The following is an 18,929-nucleotide window of genomic DNA, read 5'->3' on the forward strand; positions in this document are numbered from 1 at the left end:
GGTTAATATTTTGTGTCAATTGCCAGCTAATAAATACACTTTTTCAGTATAGATTCATTATTACGAAAGAATTAAAAGGATGAGAAAAAAAAAACTCATAAAAGTAGGCTTGGACGCTTGGTAGGTAAAGGATGCAAAAAATAGGAAAATACAATTTCATAAAATTTAGTTTGTGAGTGTCGAAAAAAAATATAAAAAAAATAGTTTGTGAGAGAGAGTCTCAAGCGGGTCCAACTTTGACTTTACACCGATTTATACGTACGTGTAGATTTGAGTATACATAAGCCCCACAAATAGTACAAGAGTAAGAGCCATATATTGTCCAATTATTATTCGTAAACCTTCGATAACTGTGTGGGTGTAATTATAGTTATTATCATTGACATAATGAACCAGAAAGTGTATAATTCGTGTCTAAATAAAATTATATGTAATTCGTGTCAAAATAAAATTATTTGTTGTCATTTTTTTTTAATCATACTTTTTTTTTTTGGAATGAAGTTATACTTCTTTCATCGAAATTTAGATTACAGATATATAATCTAGATCTCTCATATATATGCACTCATGCAATAGTGTGAATACTAGAGAAACCCAAAAATATCTACAACGTCTCACCATCATCTTTTCGCCGGTGATTATGGAGAATTTCTTCTTCTTTTTTGATTATGAAGATTAAATGTATAAATGAAAATCGGTGGATTTATATTATATTAATTATGAGACGTGTTGAAAATGAAAAGTGAAAAATGTAAAATACTATTTATAAACCCTATTAATTATTAAATGTGGCCATGTATCCGGATAAACAGACACTAACAATTGAACAACTCGATATTTTTAATTTTTTTAATGCAATGCACAAATTTGCTTCCATAATGTAAAACAAATAAGAAATTTTCAAGACCATAATGCATACTAATACAGTAAACTTTTGTGTAACTAGAGATCTCGTGAGCTAACAAGGAAACAAAATAAGTTTTCATAATGCATACCACACAAAGACAAAACATTTGGAAGCCTGCAAGGTACCTCAAGTTATGAATAAACCACTTATTCTCCGATCTAACCAACACAATATGTCACCCGTCAATCTAAACTATATATCACTAGTTCATGATTCCATAGATCTAACCAGTTGTTTTACTTTACATTTAATTTTCAAAAACATATTTTTATGAGTTTCCGGATAATAACACATTGACTTGTACGAATAACTAATGTATATGTTATGGCCGCTAGACATAAGACTATTGTATTATATCTTCTTTTTCATACAATATCATGTAGCTTTTGAGTACCACAAACCACACATCTATATGGTCGAAAGTCTCGACTGTGAATCAAACAATTTATCAAAAAAAAAAAATACAAGAAAATAAGTAAGATGAGTATATAAGTTAGTTAATTGAGATCCAATTTCGAAGGCAACACGAAGCGAATAATTTAGTCAATAACTCAATATATAGAACCAATCAATAATAATCTGCTGGAGATTGAATTGTTCAATAATTGATGAGAAGGAGATTATAAAAAAAAAAAAAAATGGTCCACCCACGTTTCGCCATTTTCAATCTCTCATGATAATCTAAATAAGTGACAGAAACATACTGGCGATAGTCGTTTGTTTCTTTACACACTGATATACCAATACTTTTTTGAGTACTATACTATTATGAGCTGTAAAAAGAAAGCCAATTCATCAAGTTTACTCGTTCGTATGAGTTTTAATACGATCGTTATATGTGTTAAACTGTTAATTAATACATTATTTGATTTTATTCTAACTTTTCATACTAAAAATGCCAATCGTTTCGTTCGTAGACCTGAATTTATAAAAAAAATTGAAATGCTATTAAAAAAAGTTATGTCCCTTTAAACTTCTGATCAGATTTCAGCTGTACATATTTTGTTATTTATTGCTGCAAAATTTATACCATTATGACTAGTATTGTTCTAATAATCGTTATAAATATTTAGGCATGAACAGTTTGAGGATTCACATACTTAAATTAATACTAGAACCAGGTTAATTTGGGCTATAAAGTCTCACTAATAAAGATTTGGGAATTCGAAGGTCATTAGTGAAGTGACACAAACCGGAACTTGTGAGAATAATGGATTTAAGGCAGATTTGACAAGAAAGTGTGGAATTGAGCAAACTCATGTCGTCATAGGCTCATATACATATCTACATTTGTATTGTCCCTATCACAATACTTTATGCCCCTACCTAGCATCCGCCATATCATTCAATTCAACTCTCGACTTAAATGATTTCCTTAAATATTGAGAAAATAAAATAAGGATTCTTCTTTTTGTTGGTACTATCGCAAATAACAGATGGGTCCATTTTCGTCAACGGAAGAACCAAAGAAGGCTCTATCTGGGCCTGTAGACATAGGATTGAGCCCATTTATCCATGGATTAGATTATTATGTCACAGATGTTTTTAAAACTGAATACTCAAGATAATGCAAGCGAGAGGAGTGTGTCTTTCATGTTGAACAACCGCGAGAATCGGGTCAAGAAAACGAGCCCTGTGGTTTTACGTCTTGACCTATTAGATCTGGTGCACAATGGTGCTCCTATCAACACAGACCAGATTAGCAACTTCTCTGATTCAGTCCATATAGCTATCAAAGTATGTGCCAGCAGATACAGATACTTGCGTCAGTTTAGTAACTGAGAAAACGTGGATTTATCAGAAGCCTTTTTATTTTAATTGAATAAACTCTAGTTGTCGTGTGTGTGTGTGTGTTAAGATAATGAAAATGTCTTTATTTTGGTTCTAGACTCCTAGTCTTAGTTAAATCGAATCTAACTGGATGTGTTTGAGAATAAACCAATCAAATTAGTCATTTTTGGTATTTCTTGTTTAGATCAAGTATAAAAAGATTCATATAGTAATAAAGATTTAAGGAAAAAGGAAGAAATGGCAGAGCATAATGCTTATTTTGTCTCTCGCTTTTTCGGTTTTTTTGTATGAGGTAAGACTCAAAATTATTTGAATCACATGTTAGAGTTAGCGGCATGTGCCAATTTCCCACATTTTCATTATTTCTCTAGTGTTATTTCTCATAAGATTTTGCTGATAGAAAAGATATCATTTCACCTTTATATATATATGTAGTAGATGTTAAGGAAAAAATTACGAAAAAGAGAATAAAAGATAAGAGAAATTCGATCTCAATGGTATGATGGCGTGACTGAAGTAACAGAGAAAGACAAAGAACAACATGTGTCACCAATCATGTTGTTTAACTCTTTCCCCCACATTTCATGTTCATTTATCCTAAAAGTCTAAAACAGCCATTTGCCCATTTCTATATCCAGGTTTTTCTTTTCTTTTCTTTTCTTTCGTTTGCGTATTTCCATTAATTTCTTTTGATAAATTTAAAATGTAACTAGTTCTTCTTTGATTATACTTGATCGCACCAACCAAAAAATACATGGTAATACAAATTAAAGTCACATAGTAATAAAAAATATAGTGTAAATTATGGAGTGGCAAAATTTCTATCTAACTATAACAAAAACTGTTAATTTGGTGATAAAAAAACACACAAATAATCTCGCTTACAAGTTACAACTAGAGGGTGAATATTACCATTAACTCACTATCCTCCTTTTGTATACGTGTTTCTGCAAATTACCATTTTTATTGGTTCATTCAAACATACATTATTTTTGTTAAGAGTGTGAGGCCTTGAGAGTTGAGAGACTATAAACTTTTTTCGATAAAAAGTAGACTTAGACTAGATCTTAACTTTTGCACACAAAAAGAAAGGAGACTAGATCTTAACTAAAATATTATCAACAAAATGTTTATCTTCGGACTGGGACACATGGAAATGTGTATGTTTTTGCAGGCATATATTTGGTCGTTTAAGTCTTCATTTCAACTAGATGAAACAAAAGCAGAAACATATGAGGAATACCAAAGATTTTTTCTCTACTGGAAACGACAAAAGGTTCATATTATCATATATAGAGTATTGGAAAATGTTAGCTCTTGTGATTACTAATTAGTCGTAAGGTATTAAGAATACATATTGCCAACAGTGAACTGAAGAAACTAGTGAACCCACACAAAAAAAATATAGTTCAACTTTTCTTTTGTTAAAAAGTTTCAAACGTTATTTTCTAGTTTTAAAACGTCATTTACCAAACTCTACATAATTGCATTAAATCAAAAGGTATGCGTATAGTTTTACCCTTACCCTTCAAAATTTGAGACATGGTGCATGTGGAATGTTTTGCACAGCACACATACACTCCCTCATTTACGAAAAGTTCATCAATTATTTTCTATTTTATTTTAAAACATTTTCAAAGAAAACAAGTAACATACTTACAAATAAATATATTAGTTTTACTCCCTTTTATTAGAAAATTAAGTTTTGTAACTAAAAGTGATGGTATTTTGATAACAGATTATAAAGAAATCTCAAATTTATTAAGCTTTTTCCAATAATAGCTACTACGATTATTTATCTTACTAGCTAGTACTATTAAAAAAAAAAATCTCTTAATTAGTACATGAATAGGTATTCCAATATACCTTTAGATTTCAATTATGTATTGTTTTAAATTTTAAAGAGTGGTAATATGAAATAAATTAAATTGTTGATGGAGATGATGATGAAGGTAAAGAAGATTCATATCATATCAGCATATGCTCACATGATAGAGCATCTAACCTCAGGTGGCAACAAATAACATCATGGCAATATATAATTGATCTATTAAATTTAGTTATACATACGGATATGATCAATTATCCAAACATGCAGCTGTTTTTCTAATTTTAAAGATATTTCTTTTCTCAAACTACATGAGTCTACAGTTCTTATAACTTGGCTTCTATATATAATCTGAAAGCCATCATCATACATCCATTGGCCAAAGACTAGACCAAAAGTATTACCACCAACGTTTTTGGTCACGTACCAGTTTTAGAATTTAGATGAACTATTTCACTCTAAAGCAAAGTACTTGTTTACTTTAGAAAATTAGAGTAAACGAATGTTAACTTAAAAAAATTTCGGGTTGACAAAAATAAAATGCGAGTTGGACGGTAATGCGATCTACATATATTCTTTGCTTGGACTGACATTATGATCTTAATAATTTGTAAATAAAAATTAAAATAATATTGATGAAACATAGGATACCCTTAACTAAGAATCATAGTGGTTAAGACAAGCGTGGATTAGCTTTTAGTAAACTGATTAATCGAATAATAAAGAAAACCAGATAATTTTCTTACGTTTTTGTATATATAATCAAGAATCATGGAGATACACATAGATAAGAAAGATTATAGCACGAACACGAATGCATGTATTAGGCAATAAAAATATCGTTAGTTAGAAAACAGTACATATATAAATAATTCGTGTAGTATTTTGACTAAGGAATTGTCTTAATAGAATTAAGCAGTTACAAAGTTTTATTTACACAAATATTTTTTCCTCTCGGCACACCTTGAATCAAATCAAGCATCGTTTAAATTAAATTACTGTAATGGATTAGATAAGTACTAGTAATAAGTAAAGTATGTTTGCCGACGGGTGAAATTGTAAAAAAGATTGGATACTTTCTTTTGTTTGATATGAAACTCGAATCTCGTGATTAAAAAGATGGCCCGACAGTGATTTAATGAGAGTCAACAAAAAAGATGTAAAACACATTATTAGCAACTAATTGTACTTTATTTTTATAATTTTCACACGTTTCCTCTTTTGTCTATTTTGATTGGGGTCATTCATGCTCAAACATTACAGCCTGCGCATTGTATTATGTTTTGTATGTCTCCGGCGGAACAAACAATGTGACATGCGTTTGAATAATCAGTCTAATTGTATGATTGGTGTGTTCATTCGCTATTAATGCAAATGGTGTCCAAATTATTAAATTTTGAGTTAAATCCGTGGAGAAATAATATTCCTTTCATTTTAAAGCAAGTGTCGTTTTAGACTGATTTTTTTTATTTATGTCGTTTATGAATTAAGATAATAAAGAAGTATTAATAAAAATGTGAGACATAAATATATAATTCTGAAAGCCAATCTTATCTTCAAATGCACATTTCACTTATACGTATTCAGTATTCTGCCATTCAACAAACCCATAATTTATTTTGTCTATGGTAAAAAAAACGCATATAGTCAGTCATATTAGAATTATTTTACGAATGTAATTTTTATTGCTACTTATCATGTATGCTTAAGTGAAAATAGTGAGTCACTATCGTCATTCGTCACCCATCTCATGCTTGGCGTTGGCGGGCTCGAGGTCAGTTTTCGAATAATCCGTCGGTGTTAACAGAATAATCCGTTATTGAAAAACTAAACGCCGTTAACGGAAACTGTGTGCTTAGCTGGCAGACACAGCAGAGAAGTCAATAACCAGCTGGCATGATCACCGTTTTGCAATTATCCCCATAATTACCGCAACACCCTTCTATTTTTTTATCCTTTTTTTTCTTTAATTAGTATTTACTATTTATTATCGTTATGTTCTTAATTATCCTATTATTGTTTTAAATATTTTTATATAGCGAAATAATTTATTTAAGAAAAAGTCAAGAGAAAATTAATTGACTATATATGGAAAATAATTTGAGGGTGCGAGGCATGACCTAGCTAGAGAAAAATAAAATAAAATGAAGGCATGCATGGTGCTTGGTTCAATGTAATTAGTGGTTCCGTAGGTCTGAACGGTACGGACTGGCCATGATCTACTAGAAACAGTAAATAGTTAATACAAAGTAATTAATTATGAGTTTCAGCAAATTAACTACTCTATATCGAATGAATTAAACAGTAATCCCCAGAAAAGAAAAAAAGAGAACTATGACAGCCTTTTCAAAGGACACCCGAAAACCAAAATGAAGATTTTAAAAATGCCAGCTCTGCAATAGATATTGAACTTTCATTTGTAATTTTCTTTATTTTTGTTGCATTACACACATTTGTTATTTACATTTAAATTGGCTATTGCAATAAAAGATTACTTTATATGCTTATAATAGTACAATATATATGGTGGCTTAAACAAAAGTTTGGCTGGCTTGATAAATACATCTTACATCGAATGACGATTTTACCCTCTATCTTGCTGTCTCTGAGTACGAGGGTTGAAATCCTTACGTGGCATTTTTTCTCATTTTTCTTGGTCAAATAGTTTAACCAAACTCCAAAAGTCTGTGATTTGTTGACATACTTCTAACTAATTTTTTTTTATAATAAAAATCTATTGTATCTGTAGAAATAATCATTAGATTTACTTTCTAGAATATAACTTCTTATTTCTTAGTAATTTGTCCAGATTTTTTTTTACAACTAACTAAACACTAGTTAAAATGTTAATGTCTAAAAAATACCATTACAATTATTCAATTTAATAAAAATTGAGTCGGCCAATTTAATGCGAGACTTCTGTACAACGACCCTAAAAGTGGGTTTGATAAATGAAACATATTGCAACAAAAAAATACTAGTAATAATGATAAAATAGTAACATGTCGTGGCGCATTGAATATCCTACGAAGGTTTAGTGTTTACTTTTAAAAAATCCTAATATGATACTAGTACATATAGCTAGCTTGCCTTGCTTATGCTATTGCATAGTCTGTATTAATAAATGATGTTATACATTTCGATAGAGTAACATTTTGGGAACATGAGTGAACGTGCTTGAATCTTCGTGCCCTTGACGTCAGAAGCTAGTAATTTTAAATACTAATTAACATTCATACAAATTAACAGATACAATGTACTATATCATAATTCGTTTCCGTAACACAACGCAACAATTTGAAAGTAGATGTACTTTAGTACTTAGTTAGTGTGCACCAAAAAAAAAAGATGTAGTTAGTTAGTAAGGGGTTAAATGTTTTAATTTATTAAGAAAACTTAAATTCATTAAATGTTAGAAAAAGTCTAATTAGTTTATATTCGAACACTGTGCTCAAAATTAAAAAGTCAACTATTTTAGACTATAGAGTTTATTAATTAATAATAAATTCGATAAATCACCGTATTATTTTCTTCAACGACAAGTAGCCGTGAAGACACGGGAGCGAAGAGAGATAAACAGAAGATGAAGAAGAAGATCAATGTCATAATCTTCAGGGAGATAAATCCGTAATCTTTATTAATCAAGGTTAATCCTTTTTTTTTTCTTCATCTTAATTCTTTGCGTCTTCCTTTTCTATTTATCACGAGATCTGTCTTTCTTTTTCCTCTTCTTTCTCTCTCTTCTCTCTGAAGACAGTACTTGTTTCTGTCCGGCGTTAAAAGCTTCGGTGGTGGTCTCTTGACTTCTCTGAGAAGAAGAAAAGGAAGCTGAGTCTCATTTTAGATTCAGCTCACGAGGAAGTGACGACGATGTCTCATTCTAGAAGACTTTCGTTGGAACCTGCTATAGATTCAATCACTGGTCGATTTCGTGATTTACAGAGAAATGATGATGACGTCAACAAACCTGATTTTCGAGAACTCGATCTAGGTTCTCCTGTTTCTACCTTAATGCCACGTGGCTCTGCTTCTTCTTCCGCTGCTGCGACTCCTACTAGCAGCTCTGGCTCTTCTGGCTCTGCTTCTGGTAAACCGTCGGTGAGTTCTCAGATGGCTAAACGGTTAGATGATGCTTACAAGAGTCATTCCGGTGAGCTTTCTAGCCCCGGATCCGGAATGCCGACCACGACCCGGATTCTTAAACCGGGTCATAGAAGATCTTCTTCTACTGGCACGCCTTTGATCTTCTCTGGCTCTAGCTTTACTTCAGCAACGAGTCACACCTCGCCACAAGGAGGTGGTAGCGGTGCTACGTCGGCAGTGTCTCCCAATACTGGCGTTTTACCGGCGGGAAATATTTGTCCGTCGGGTCGGATCTTGAAAACTGGAATGGCGTCTCGGACTTCAAGTAGGACTGAGACTCTATGCACAGGAACTGGTAATTACGGACATGGAAACGTTGTACGCAGCGGCGGAGGAGGAGGAACCAGCGGAAAGGCGGTGAGAGTGGCGGAGAATGGCGAAAACCCGGAGGAGTTGAAGAGAATGGGGAATGATATGTATAGGAGAGGGAGTTTCTCTGAAGCTCTGTCGCTTTATGACAGAGCAATTTTGATTTCACCGGGAAATGCAGCTTACAGAAGCAACCGTGCCGCGGCTTTAACGGCATTGAGGCGGTTAGGAGAAGCCGTTAAAGAATGTCTTGAAGCTGTTAGGATTGATCCTTCTTACTCCAGAGCTCACCAAAGACTTGCTTCTCTCTATCTCAGGTAATCTTGAGAGGCTTTTTGTTTTGTTGCTGTGTTTTTAGTTTAAAGATTGAGAATTTGAAATGATGGAGTGAATTGTTGCTTTAGATTGGGTGAAGCTGAGAATGCAAGACGTCACATTTGTTTTTCTGGTCAATGTCCGGATCAAGCTGATCTCCAACGGCTACAGACGCTGGAGAAGCATCTCCGACGATGCTGGGAGGCTCGAAAGATTGGAGATTGGAAAACCGCGATTAAGGAAACCGATGCAGCCATTGCAAACGGCGCTGATTCGTCTCCTCAGGTGATTACATATCATTGTCGTATGATATGCTTGTAAAGATTTTTGACTAACAGTGAGGTTTTTTCTATTGGTTTGGACAGCTTGTAGCTTGTAAAGCAGAAGCCTTTTTGCGTCTTAAGCAAATAGAGGATTCGGATTTTTGTGTATCTTGCATTCCAAGATTGGATCATCATTACCATTCTCAACCGCAGGTGAAACTCTTTGGTATGGTAGTTGAAGCTTATGTGCTCTGTATCCAAGCTCAAGTTGATATGGCATTAGGAAGGTGAGCTTTCGAAACTCAGAAATGTTGTGATTCTTTGGATTTTTGTTTCTCCACCGGTGAGTGAGTAGATATGATAGGTTTGTTGCAGATTTGAGAATGCGGTTGTCAAGGCAGAGAGAGCTGCGATGCTTGATCAAACCAATCCTGAGGTTGTATCAGTTTTAAACAATGTGAAGATGGTTGTGCGGGCACGTACTCGTGGTAATGAGCTATTTAGTTCGGGGAGATTCTCGGAAGCGTGTGTAGCTTATGGAGACGGTCTCAAGCAAGATGACTCCAATTCGGTTTTGTACTGCAACAGAGCAGCGTGTTGGTATAAGCTCGGTTTGTGGGAGAAATCTGTTGAAGATTGTAACCATGCGCTCAAAAGCCAGCCTAGTTACATCAAGGCACTTCTACGTAGGGCTGCTTCATATGGAAAGGTGAGATTAGAACTTACTATAATCAGTTATTGACAGAATTTTGCAGTGTATTCGAATGACAATGTGTGTTGAAATATATAGCTTGGTAGGTGGGAGGATGCGGTTAAAGATTATGAGTTCTTGAGAAGAGAACTTCCAGGAGACAGTGAAGTTGCAGAGTCTCTAGAGAGAGCGAAAACAGTGCTAATGAACAGAAGCCAAGAATCTAAAAGCCTAGGTTTCAATAATGAAGTTGAAGCGGTTTCGACTTTGGATAAGTTCAAGAAATCCGTAGCACTTCCCGGTAAGTCTAATGAGAAACTTCAATTTGTCTCAAAAGGTTGAGATTTTGCGTGTCTTGCTCAAGTTGGAAACATTTCTCTTCAGGTGTCTCTGTATTTCATTTCAAATCATCATCAAACCGACAATGCGAAGAAATTTCTCCATTCATCAACACTTTATGTCTTCGGTATCCATTAGTACATTTCTTTATGGTAAGAACAAGAACACATTCCAAATATGCTTTTTATATCACATTTTCTTCTAAACTTATATGTATAACCTATGTTTCTCAATGTGTTAACTGAGAAAATGAAATGTTATTAGGTGGATGTGGAGGAGAGCATGGCGTTGGCGAAAGCAGAGAGTATCAGGAAAGTTCCGACATTTAAGATGTACAAGAATGGAGATAAAGTGAAGGAGATGGTTTGTCCTAGCCATCAGTTTCTAGAGGACTCTATAAAGCATTTCCTCTTATGATTGAAAAAGCCCTATCATCATTATCTGCTTCCCTATGATTCGATCCGAATAGCCTATTTAAAAGACTCAGAAAGCATTCTATGTGAAAGATGGGAAAGAGCTCTTCTGTCAAATTCAACAAACTATTCATTCTTTCTTCTTATTCGATTCTAATTCTTCTTTATTTATTTTTTGGAGTTTGGCTCTGCTTGCTTTGGCATATTACGTATGGGTAAATGTTCGCAATGATTCAAGAAATGCAAGCTTCATTATCTATTTACGCTTGGCTTGTGTATGCTAGATTATTCACCACACCAGTGAAAGAAACTGAACAGAGTTTACTGTATTTGGTGTTGTTGATTCAATCAGTGACAGAATATGAATCAGAGAGTACCGAATCCAATCAGCTTCTATCTCAGCAATTCAGAAATGAAGGAATATAAGTTTCAAGATTGGATCCATAAGGATAGATAGTAAGACGACAGTAGTGAATTACAAATAAGAGTGTCCTGAGACAGGCATGCAATACATTCAAACCAGAGAGACATTTAGGGCTAAACCAGAGTACAAGTAACATAGACAATCATGATATAGGGAACAGAGAAACTCTACTTTTCACTATTATTCACCGCACATTCAGTTCTTGAAACATATTGTCCAGGTGCACACATATCATATCACTGCAACATAAGCAAAGAAATCTTGAATCAAAATCGGCTTATTTTAATTTGATTTACCCCGAGTAAAGGAATCTCTTATACTTACCTCTGCATCGTCTCCACCAGCACCAGGTTTGGCAGAACCATTCGTCTTATGAGCATCGTCTCCTGCACACAAATGCAAAATTAACAGTTGAAGTCCAAGTGAAAATATATATTGATAAAAACTGGCAATCGTCTTCCAGATGCTATTTCAACTATCTATCATCAAGAATGTCCATGGATATGCTTAAATTGTCTTATAGATTCATTGGTTTCAAGTAAATCAACACTACACATAAGAAATGACAATGAACAAATACACCTAGAATGGAAAAACACCAAAGAGCAATTGTGTAAGACATCAAAACATCATATTTAAAGAGTGTGCTTAGGTCCAGAGTGATGATCATTACCTCCTTCTTCTGAGATGTCAGAAGTCCACAAGGTCAGATTGTCCCTAAGGAGTTGCATTATTAAGGTGCTATCTTTGTAGGATTCCTCGTTCAGAGTGTCAAGCTCTGAGATAGCTTCATCGAACGCCTGCTTAGCAAGGTGACATGCCCTGAAGAGAAAAGAGCAAGAAAAAAAAATCTCAAATCTCCAAAACAATGAGTCTTTTTTCTTATCTTAGTAGTATAATTAACAATCTGTAAACCTTTCAGGTGCGTTCATGATCTCGTAGTAGAAGACAGAGAAATTCAAAGCCAAACCCAATCTGATAGGGTGTGTTGGAGGGAGCTTAGCCTCAGCAGCAGTAGTAGCAATCTGTAAAGGAAAGAAACAAACAAAAACTCAAAAGTAAAGTAACGAAAAACCAAGAATGTCCAGTGATCAATAACACTACAAATCACTATAAGAACACCTCATAGGCTTTCAAAGACTGATCAGCAGCCTCTTTCCTCTCGTTCCCTGATTTGAACTCAGCAAGATAGCGGTAATAGTCACCTTTCCTACAAAAACCAAAACAAAATCTTCAGACACACAACCTTAAGTTAAACACCATGTAAAGAAGCATTATAGAGCTTACATCTTGTTGAAGAAGACAGTAGATTCACCCTCGGAAGCCGAAGGAATGAGATGCTCATCTAAGACAGACATAATATCAATGCATATGTTAGAAAGCTCTAACTCAACCTTCTCCATATACTCTTTGATCCTCTTTACATTAACATCATTCCCTTTCACTGCTTCCTTTTGTTCAATCGACGAGAAGATCCTCCACGAAGCTCTCCTTGAACCAATCACGTTCTTGTAACCCACAGAGAGTAAGTTCCTCTCTTCCACCGTCAGATCAACATTCAATTTCGCAACACTTTTCATTGATTCCACCATTTCTGTGAAAAAAAGAATTCACATTTTTCAATACCCATCTGCTAAAAATCAAGACTTTTGAATCTAATTCCTTGATAAGAAGTTCCCCATTCGTAAACTCTCAATCAAACCAAACGATTGAAACCCGTTCGATGATATCAAAGTCCAGTAAAATCAAACAGAAATCGAGCTCAAGAAGCTATCAAAAAGACCTGATTCGAGTGAGAAGAAGAAGAAGAAGATTCCTTACCTTCATAACGCTCAGCTTGCTCAGAGAGCTTAGCGAGGTAGACGAAAGTGTCACGCTCTTTTCCAGAACCCATGACTGATTTTCAAGATTCTCGAAAAATCAAAAGTATCAAATTCCAAAGCTTTTGACGACTGATCCGAGTATGTATATCTCTCGGCGAACGCTGTTCTTTTGTTTTATTTTTTCTCCAGAGAAGAGAGAGATCTTTGAGACGCGCGTAGGGACACAAGCGTAATTAACGCGGGTTAAACGGGGTAATTACTACTCAATGGTCTGTGTCAGTAAGTGATTTTATTCATTATATTATTCCTCGTGGGATCCATTTGGTTCTTCTCTGTCTAACCATATCATGACATGTCATCACTCTCTATCCACCAGTCCACTCATTTTAATTGTACTTTATCTTCTCAGCACAATTTTATATTTTATTCAAATAATGGACTATATAACATTAGAAGGAATTAATCTTCATTAGGGAATAACTAAGGAACTGTTTTTCCAAAAAAAATGAATTTAATGACATACCTATTTTGTCCAAATTTTCGTGTTTAAAATTTAGAGTTTATTTTTTGGATTTAAGTGTTTAATTTTTGGAGTTTATATATTACGAATGGTAATTTCAACATCTTAGAACGAAAAGAAAGATTTCTTTTCTTGTTTCTTTCAGAAATATATTTCCTAGATATGGTAACATAACAACAATAGAATAACACAAGAAATTATCATACTCATTAAAAAGCGTACGGGATAGGAGTTGGAGAGATTTCATCACATCATAGAACATAATACATTACATAGCGTAGATTTAGGGAATGGTACAAGAACGTTTTAAACTGCCTTAACCGGTGTTTTGCATACCAGCAGCGATACCCTTCATGGTGAGGATAACCGTATCTTCAAGTCCCGGTGCGTATTCACTCTTTGGATTCAGTTTCACGAGCTCAGCCGCTGGACTAGACTCCATGTAGTCCTTAGAGAGATGTGGCCGGACTTTGACGTGGAAGCTTGGGTCACGGATCTGCTTGAGTGTATAGGCTTGACACACGTTCAATGTCGTGATGTATGGGTCACGAAGCTGCAGCCTTTGCCTCAAGTAAGGGTCACCTTCTAAAATGTCTTTGTGACCTGCAACCTGGAAAGGTACGAAACGCACGGGTTAAGTTAGCTTGTATGGTCTGACACCGCATGGAAACCGGATGGGACATCTATAATGTGGTTATAGTGGAAGTAAGTAATACCTGGAGGAGGAGGCGTCTGGTCTCTTGGTAGTTAACTCGAAGTTGTTCACCGAATGGTTGAAGTTCTTCAGAGACGAGGAGGCGGTCATACAGAGCCGCAATTCCGGGATCTCCTTTGGCGAAAACCATTTCGACTAGATCAATTGTGACACGGAAGAATGGCCATTGGTTGTACATCTCTTTGAGCATGTTGAGATTCTTACTGTCCTTCTGTATCACGCGTTTGAATGCTCCTCCAAAGCCAAGCCACACGGGTAAGTGAAACCTCGTCTGAGTCCACGCAAAGATCCACGGGATTGCACGCAGCGACTCGATTCCTCCGCTTGGTTTACGTTTTGATGGTCGGCTTCCTATGTTCATCCTTCCATACTCGAGCTCTGGTGTTGCCTATAATACAAACCCAAACCTGAACTTAGACTCTCTTTTTTAACTACAATTTGTTTAAGAGAGGAGTAATTGAGCTGGTTAAGAACTTACCAGACGGAAGTACTCAACAAAACGGGGCTCCTTGAAGACAACAGAACGGTATTCTTCAGTGGCAATTATAGCCATTTCATCCATGAGGACACGCCACTCAGGCTTAGGGGAAACCGGTGGATGCATTCCATGCTCAAGTGTTGCAGCTGTGAAACGCTGAAGAGTCCTAAAGCATAAGTGCTCTTCTCCGAAAGACTGTTCAATAACTTCACCTTGAACCGTTACCCTCAATTGCCCATGAATGGTATCCGGAGGCTGAGACAAAATAGCAAGATGGGTAGGTCCACCTCCTCGTCCAACGGTCCCACCTCTTCCGTGGAACATTGTCAGCTTGACTCCGTATTCTTTTGCCACCTTCACGAGCTCTTCTTGAGTCTTGTATAACTGCCAAGCCGCTGATAAACGACCAGCATCTTTGCCCGAGTCAGAGTACCCGATCATGACTTCTTGCTTTCCATTGATCCTGTTTCTGTACCATTCTATGGAGAAGAGACGGGCAACTGCAGCAGGTGCGGATTCTAAATCCGCTAGCTTCTCGAACAACGGGACAACTCTCAGAGGATCAGTGATCCCGCATTCGCGTTGCAAAAGCTCAACAGCGAGCACGTCTGATGGAGCAGTGGCCATTGAGATAATATAAGCACCAAAACTATCCGAAGGAAGCTCAGAAATGACTTTGAAAGTGTCCAACACATCTGCAACCTCTTCGGTTTTGGGAAGATCCGGTCCAAAGAGAGGGCGTTTCCCGCTTAGCTCAGATAACAGCCATTCCTGTCTTTTATCCTCCGACCATTCTTTGTAAGAACCAATACCTAAGTGCGTCGTGATGGCATCCAAGACATCAGAGTGTCTTTCAGATTCTTGACGGATATCAAGTTTCACAAGAGCAAGGCCAAATGTTGACACTTGGCGTAAGAAATCAAGCAGGCTTCCATCAGCAATAGGTCTGTCACCGCAATCACAGAGCGACCTGTAACAAAGCTCAAGTGGCTCCAAAAACTTTGGATAGAAACAGAAACAATCAAAGGTTAGAAAATTATAAAATCAATCAAACAAGAAACAAACAACAGCTTTGATCTTAGAGTGGTTCAATCCATATTTTGGTTCTCTTTTGGTTTGGGATTTTCAAATTTAGAAAAATAGTTACCAAATAAACTATGCATCAGTATGGTATAGCTTCCATGTTTAATCAAATACGATTCTAATTTTCAAAGGAATTGAAGTTGCAGTTATATGGCTTAAACATCTCTAGTTGATCTGCAAACAGCACGAAAACACACCTGATCCACACTTGTGAAAACCGCGTCTTCGGGAACGTCCGAAACTCCGCTTGACAATAACTGACGTGCACGCTCACGTGTGTTGTACAGCTTGTCCCTCACATCTCCAAGAATAGCTCGGTATGGCTCATTCGCAGGGATTTGTTTCCAGAATTCTACATCCATCCAAAAATCGATCATACATCAAACATAATATAACAAACTGTTAACATGTCGGACACATAAAAAAATGTCAAGAATGTAACACACACCTATATAGTGTTTTGCATCCCTCTTCGCACATCTTTGACGTTCTGCACGAACCCGAAGTTCCTCATTGCAACGCCACATAGACATCTGCAAACAAACACATCAAACCAAAAAAAATAAGATCTCTGTCCTTAACATTAACCAATAAACTAAATTGCTGTGATGTGAATAAAATTTTTGCTACCTCAAACATAAGATCTTCTATCTGGGAGAAGTAGAGATTAGCAGCCATCATTCTAGCTAATAAGCATACATCTCTTGTAACTTCAGGAGTTACTCGCGGGTTTCCTAGATTCAGAAAATGTTTTCACTCATAAGAACCAATTCATGTTTTAATGGTTTGAGATAAGAAAGAAGCAAGAGTGTACCATCACGGTCTCCGCCCATCCAAGAAGAGAACTGAATGAGAGGCGCATTGTAAGGAACACGCTCGTTGATTCCAATGTTCTTTAAAGCTGTGTCAACACGTCTTAAGAACTTTGGAACTCCTTTCCAGATTGTCTCATGGAAGTAGCTCATCCCTGCTCTCATTTCATCTTGCGGTGTAGGAGGAGTTCTTCGGATTTCATCTGTGCGAAAAGCAGCTTGAATCTGGTGCAACAAAAACAGAGTTTTAGTAGAATTCATGCAAAAGAAGCTTTATTGAGTTCTTTAGTTTCGCTTACCTCTCGTTGCAGAGCTTCATCGAGTTCTTGTTTGTCATCAGGAGTAATGTCCTTTGCATATAACTGCGTCAAACAATCACGAATCCTGAAAACATTTGAGACAAAAAAATACATCAGTCAAGTCACACACACAAGGAATCCAAAATGTCAAGACACTAAAAAAGTTAAACAAACCTTCCAAACTTTTGGAGCAAAGACCGACGAACAGATTGAGTGGGATGAGCAGTTAAAACCAAGTCAACAGTCTGATTCTTAAGAGCATCAAAGACCTCTTCAGGAGTCTTGTTAAGCTGCAAAAGCCTCTTGAGAGTCTCTTCAATGTCAGATTCCGTTGTTGCAGAGGCCTCATCAGCGAAATCACCTTTCTTGAGTTTCTTAATCCTACGCCGGTAAGCAATCTGGACTTCCTCAGCCAGATTAGCCAAGCTAAGCATGTTGGAGAATGATTTAGTGACAACAATTGAATCCCCTGGATCCAAACTCGTCAGCATATTTCCAAGCTCCTCAAGCTTCTCAGTGTTGCGGTTTCCATCGTAATCAGCTGCAACTTCGTAGCATTCTTGAACCTTTTAGACAAAACAAAAGACATTATATGATTCAGTAAACTGAAAATCATCAGAAACAATCACAGATGCAAACTCAATGAGCCACTGAAGCAAACAAATATACTCACAAACCCAACAAAAACAGAGAATAACATGAACAATCTTAACACAGTGTGATCTGATCTGCTCGATATCACTGAAAAGGATTCAACTTTATGGATAATCTAAGCAGAAACAACAAACCCACATGATGATTCACTGATGGGTAACCCACTATGTAACTAAAAGTTCAAAATTTTAGCAAAAATCCAGTATTTAAGAAAGAAGAAAGAGTGAGAAAAGGAGGAAAACATACGAATTCTCTGACATCCTCGCCATGCAAATCCTGAAGAATATCGAGAAATCGATCCAGTAACAGAGCATCGTACTCGATAAGCTTGTCGTCTTCAGAAACCTTGCCAGGAGCAAGAAGCCTGAGCTGAGCATCAATAGAAGCCATCTTCTCCAAATTTCTCGCAGCCATGGTTTGGTTGATGCTTTTTCCTCTCTCTCTATCTGATTAAAAACGCTTTTGGTTAAGTGAGGGAGAGATTCTCAATAATTTTCCAGATTGACCACAATCGGAGAAAATCAAGGAAATATATCCGATAAAGCTGGAACAAAAAAAACAAAAAAGATTCACTTTAAGATAAAATTATGGAGTTTATAAAAATTTAAACGAGACAAAAAAAAAAAGAAGGAGTGGCGTATTACTGGAGTGGGAAGTGTAGTATTCTCGTGATACCGAAAAACAGGTGAAAAAAAAGAAAAGAAGATCGAGAAGTTTCGTTCACGAGGAAGACGATGGAAAGAGAAGCGACAGGCTAAAAAAGTTTCAAAGGATTTTTTGGTTTTTCTTTTTAAAAAAATATAAGAAGCGAAAATTTTCTAGTCCATTCGATGTGTAGTTGTAACTTATTTATAGCCGAAATCTTTTTTTCTCTCTTAGACTTTAATCAAATTTTAGAAAATTAGTTAAATTCGTATTTTCACTCCAAAGATTACTAATGGGCAGTAAAAAGGGACTGAGTCAAGTCTTTGCCAACAGAAAAATATAGTCTTAATGATTTTTCGTTGCAGAAAAATATTTCCCATAAACATAAGCAAAAACTTGTAAATTAGGAAGTTTTTTGAATGTTGTAACTTGTACGTCGTCATACGAAAATGGACCAAGCTTGCATGTGTACGGTTC

At 35.8% G+C, this 18,929-nt stretch overlaps 3 protein-coding genes across 7 annotated transcripts; 1 reads left to right on the forward strand and 2 right to left on the reverse strand.

Moving 5' to 3' along the window:
• The first annotated feature begins 8,020 nt into the window (after positions 1–8,020).
• Positions 8,021–11,378, forward strand: TTL3 (tetratricopetide-repeat thioredoxin-like 3). Its single transcript, NM_129819.3, has 7 exons — positions 8,021–9,295; positions 9,383–9,578; positions 9,659–9,843; positions 9,932–10,265; positions 10,347–10,548; positions 10,632–10,738; positions 10,851–11,378. Exons 1-7 carry the CDS (start codon positions 8,397–8,399, stop codon positions 11,001–11,003), a joined length of 2,076 nt encoding a protein of 691 aa, NP_565976.1. The 5' UTR covers positions 8,021–8,396; the 3' UTR covers positions 11,004–11,378.
• Positions 11,372–13,524, reverse strand: GRF9 (general regulatory factor 9). 3 transcript variants are annotated; one of them, NM_129820.3, is made up of 7 exons: positions 13,245–13,524; positions 12,711–13,017; positions 12,546–12,633; positions 12,339–12,448; positions 12,097–12,245; positions 11,748–11,809; positions 11,372–11,662 (listed from the first exon to the last, which is right to left on the reverse strand). In NM_129820.3, exons 1-7 carry the CDS (start codon positions 13,315–13,317, stop codon positions 11,660–11,662), a joined length of 792 nt encoding a protein of 263 aa, NP_565977.1. In that variant the 5' UTR covers positions 13,318–13,524; the 3' UTR covers positions 11,372–11,659. The 3 variants fall into 3 exon arrangements, with proteins under 3 accessions (NP_565977.1, NP_001031532.1, NP_001031533.1); NM_001036455.1 differs by having other exon boundaries at positions 11,397–11,662; positions 11,748–11,806; positions 13,245–13,509; NM_001036456.1 differs by having other exon boundaries at positions 11,397–11,809; positions 13,245–13,509.
• A 319-nt stretch (positions 13,525–13,843) lies between these two features.
• On the reverse strand, positions 13,844–18,709 carry PPC2 (phosphoenolpyruvate carboxylase 2). 3 transcript variants are annotated; one of them, NM_180041.5, is made up of 11 exons: positions 18,452–18,709; positions 18,054–18,351; positions 17,328–17,719; positions 17,154–17,238; positions 16,857–17,079; positions 16,673–16,776; positions 16,491–16,575; positions 16,240–16,394; positions 14,960–15,958; positions 14,483–14,869; positions 13,844–14,376 (listed from the first exon to the last, which is right to left on the reverse strand). In NM_180041.5, the coding sequence occupies exons 2-11, from the start codon at positions 18,219–18,221 to the stop codon at positions 14,083–14,085; spliced, it is 2,892 nt and encodes a 963-aa protein (NP_850372.4). In that variant the 5' UTR covers positions 18,222–18,351; positions 18,452–18,709; the 3' UTR covers positions 13,844–14,082. The 3 variants fall into 3 exon arrangements, with proteins under 3 accessions (NP_850372.4, NP_001324501.1, NP_850373.4); NM_180042.5 differs by having other exon boundaries at positions 13,911–14,376; positions 18,054–18,253; positions 18,452–18,515; NM_001336987.1 differs by having other exon boundaries at positions 13,866–14,376; positions 18,054–18,627.
• Positions 18,710–18,929: the final 220 nt, after the last annotated feature.

Source organism: Arabidopsis thaliana, chromosome 2 (assembly GCF_000001735.4).
Source record: "Arabidopsis thaliana chromosome 2, partial sequence".
In the NCBI taxonomy this organism is placed as follows: domain Eukaryota; kingdom Viridiplantae; phylum Streptophyta; class Magnoliopsida; order Brassicales; family Brassicaceae; genus Arabidopsis; species Arabidopsis thaliana.

Bases quoted from the DNA above. Each gene is read 5' to 3' on its own strand.
- PPC2 (NM_180041.5), bottom strand. From the start codon at position 18,221: ATGGCTGCGAGAAATTTGGAGAAGATGGCTTCTATTGATGCTCAGCTC. The intron at 17,239-17,327 runs GTTTGTTTAACT...AAATGTTTTCAG, and splicing joins TTGCTCCAAAAGTTTGGAAG to GATTCGTGATTGTTTGACGC. The intron at 14,377-14,482 runs GTATTACTTACT...GTACCTTTCCAG, and splicing joins CCAGACGCCTCCTCCTCCAG to GTTGCAGGTCACAAAGACAT.
- TTL3 (NM_129819.3), top strand. From the start codon at position 8,397: ATGTCTCATTCTAGAAGACTTTCGTTGGAACCTGCTATAGATTCAATC. The intron at 9,579-9,658 runs GTGATTACATAT...TGGTTTGGACAG, and splicing joins GCGCTGATTCGTCTCCTCAG to CTTGTAGCTTGTAAAGCAGA. The intron at 10,739-10,850 runs GTAAGAACAAGA...AAATGTTATTAG, and splicing joins CATTAGTACATTTCTTTATG to GTGGATGTGGAGGAGAGCAT.
- GRF9 (NM_001036456.1), bottom strand. From the start codon at position 13,317: ATGGGTTCTGGAAAAGAGCGTGACACTTTCGTCTACCTCGCTAAGCTC. The intron at 12,634-12,710 runs GTAAGCTCTATA...TGGTTTTTGTAG, and splicing joins ACTGTCTTCTTCAACAAGAT to GAAAGGTGACTATTACCGCT. The intron at 11,810-12,096 runs GTAATGATCATC...ATTTGTGTGCAG, and splicing joins TGACATCTCAGAAGAAGGAG to GAGACGATGCTCATAAGACG.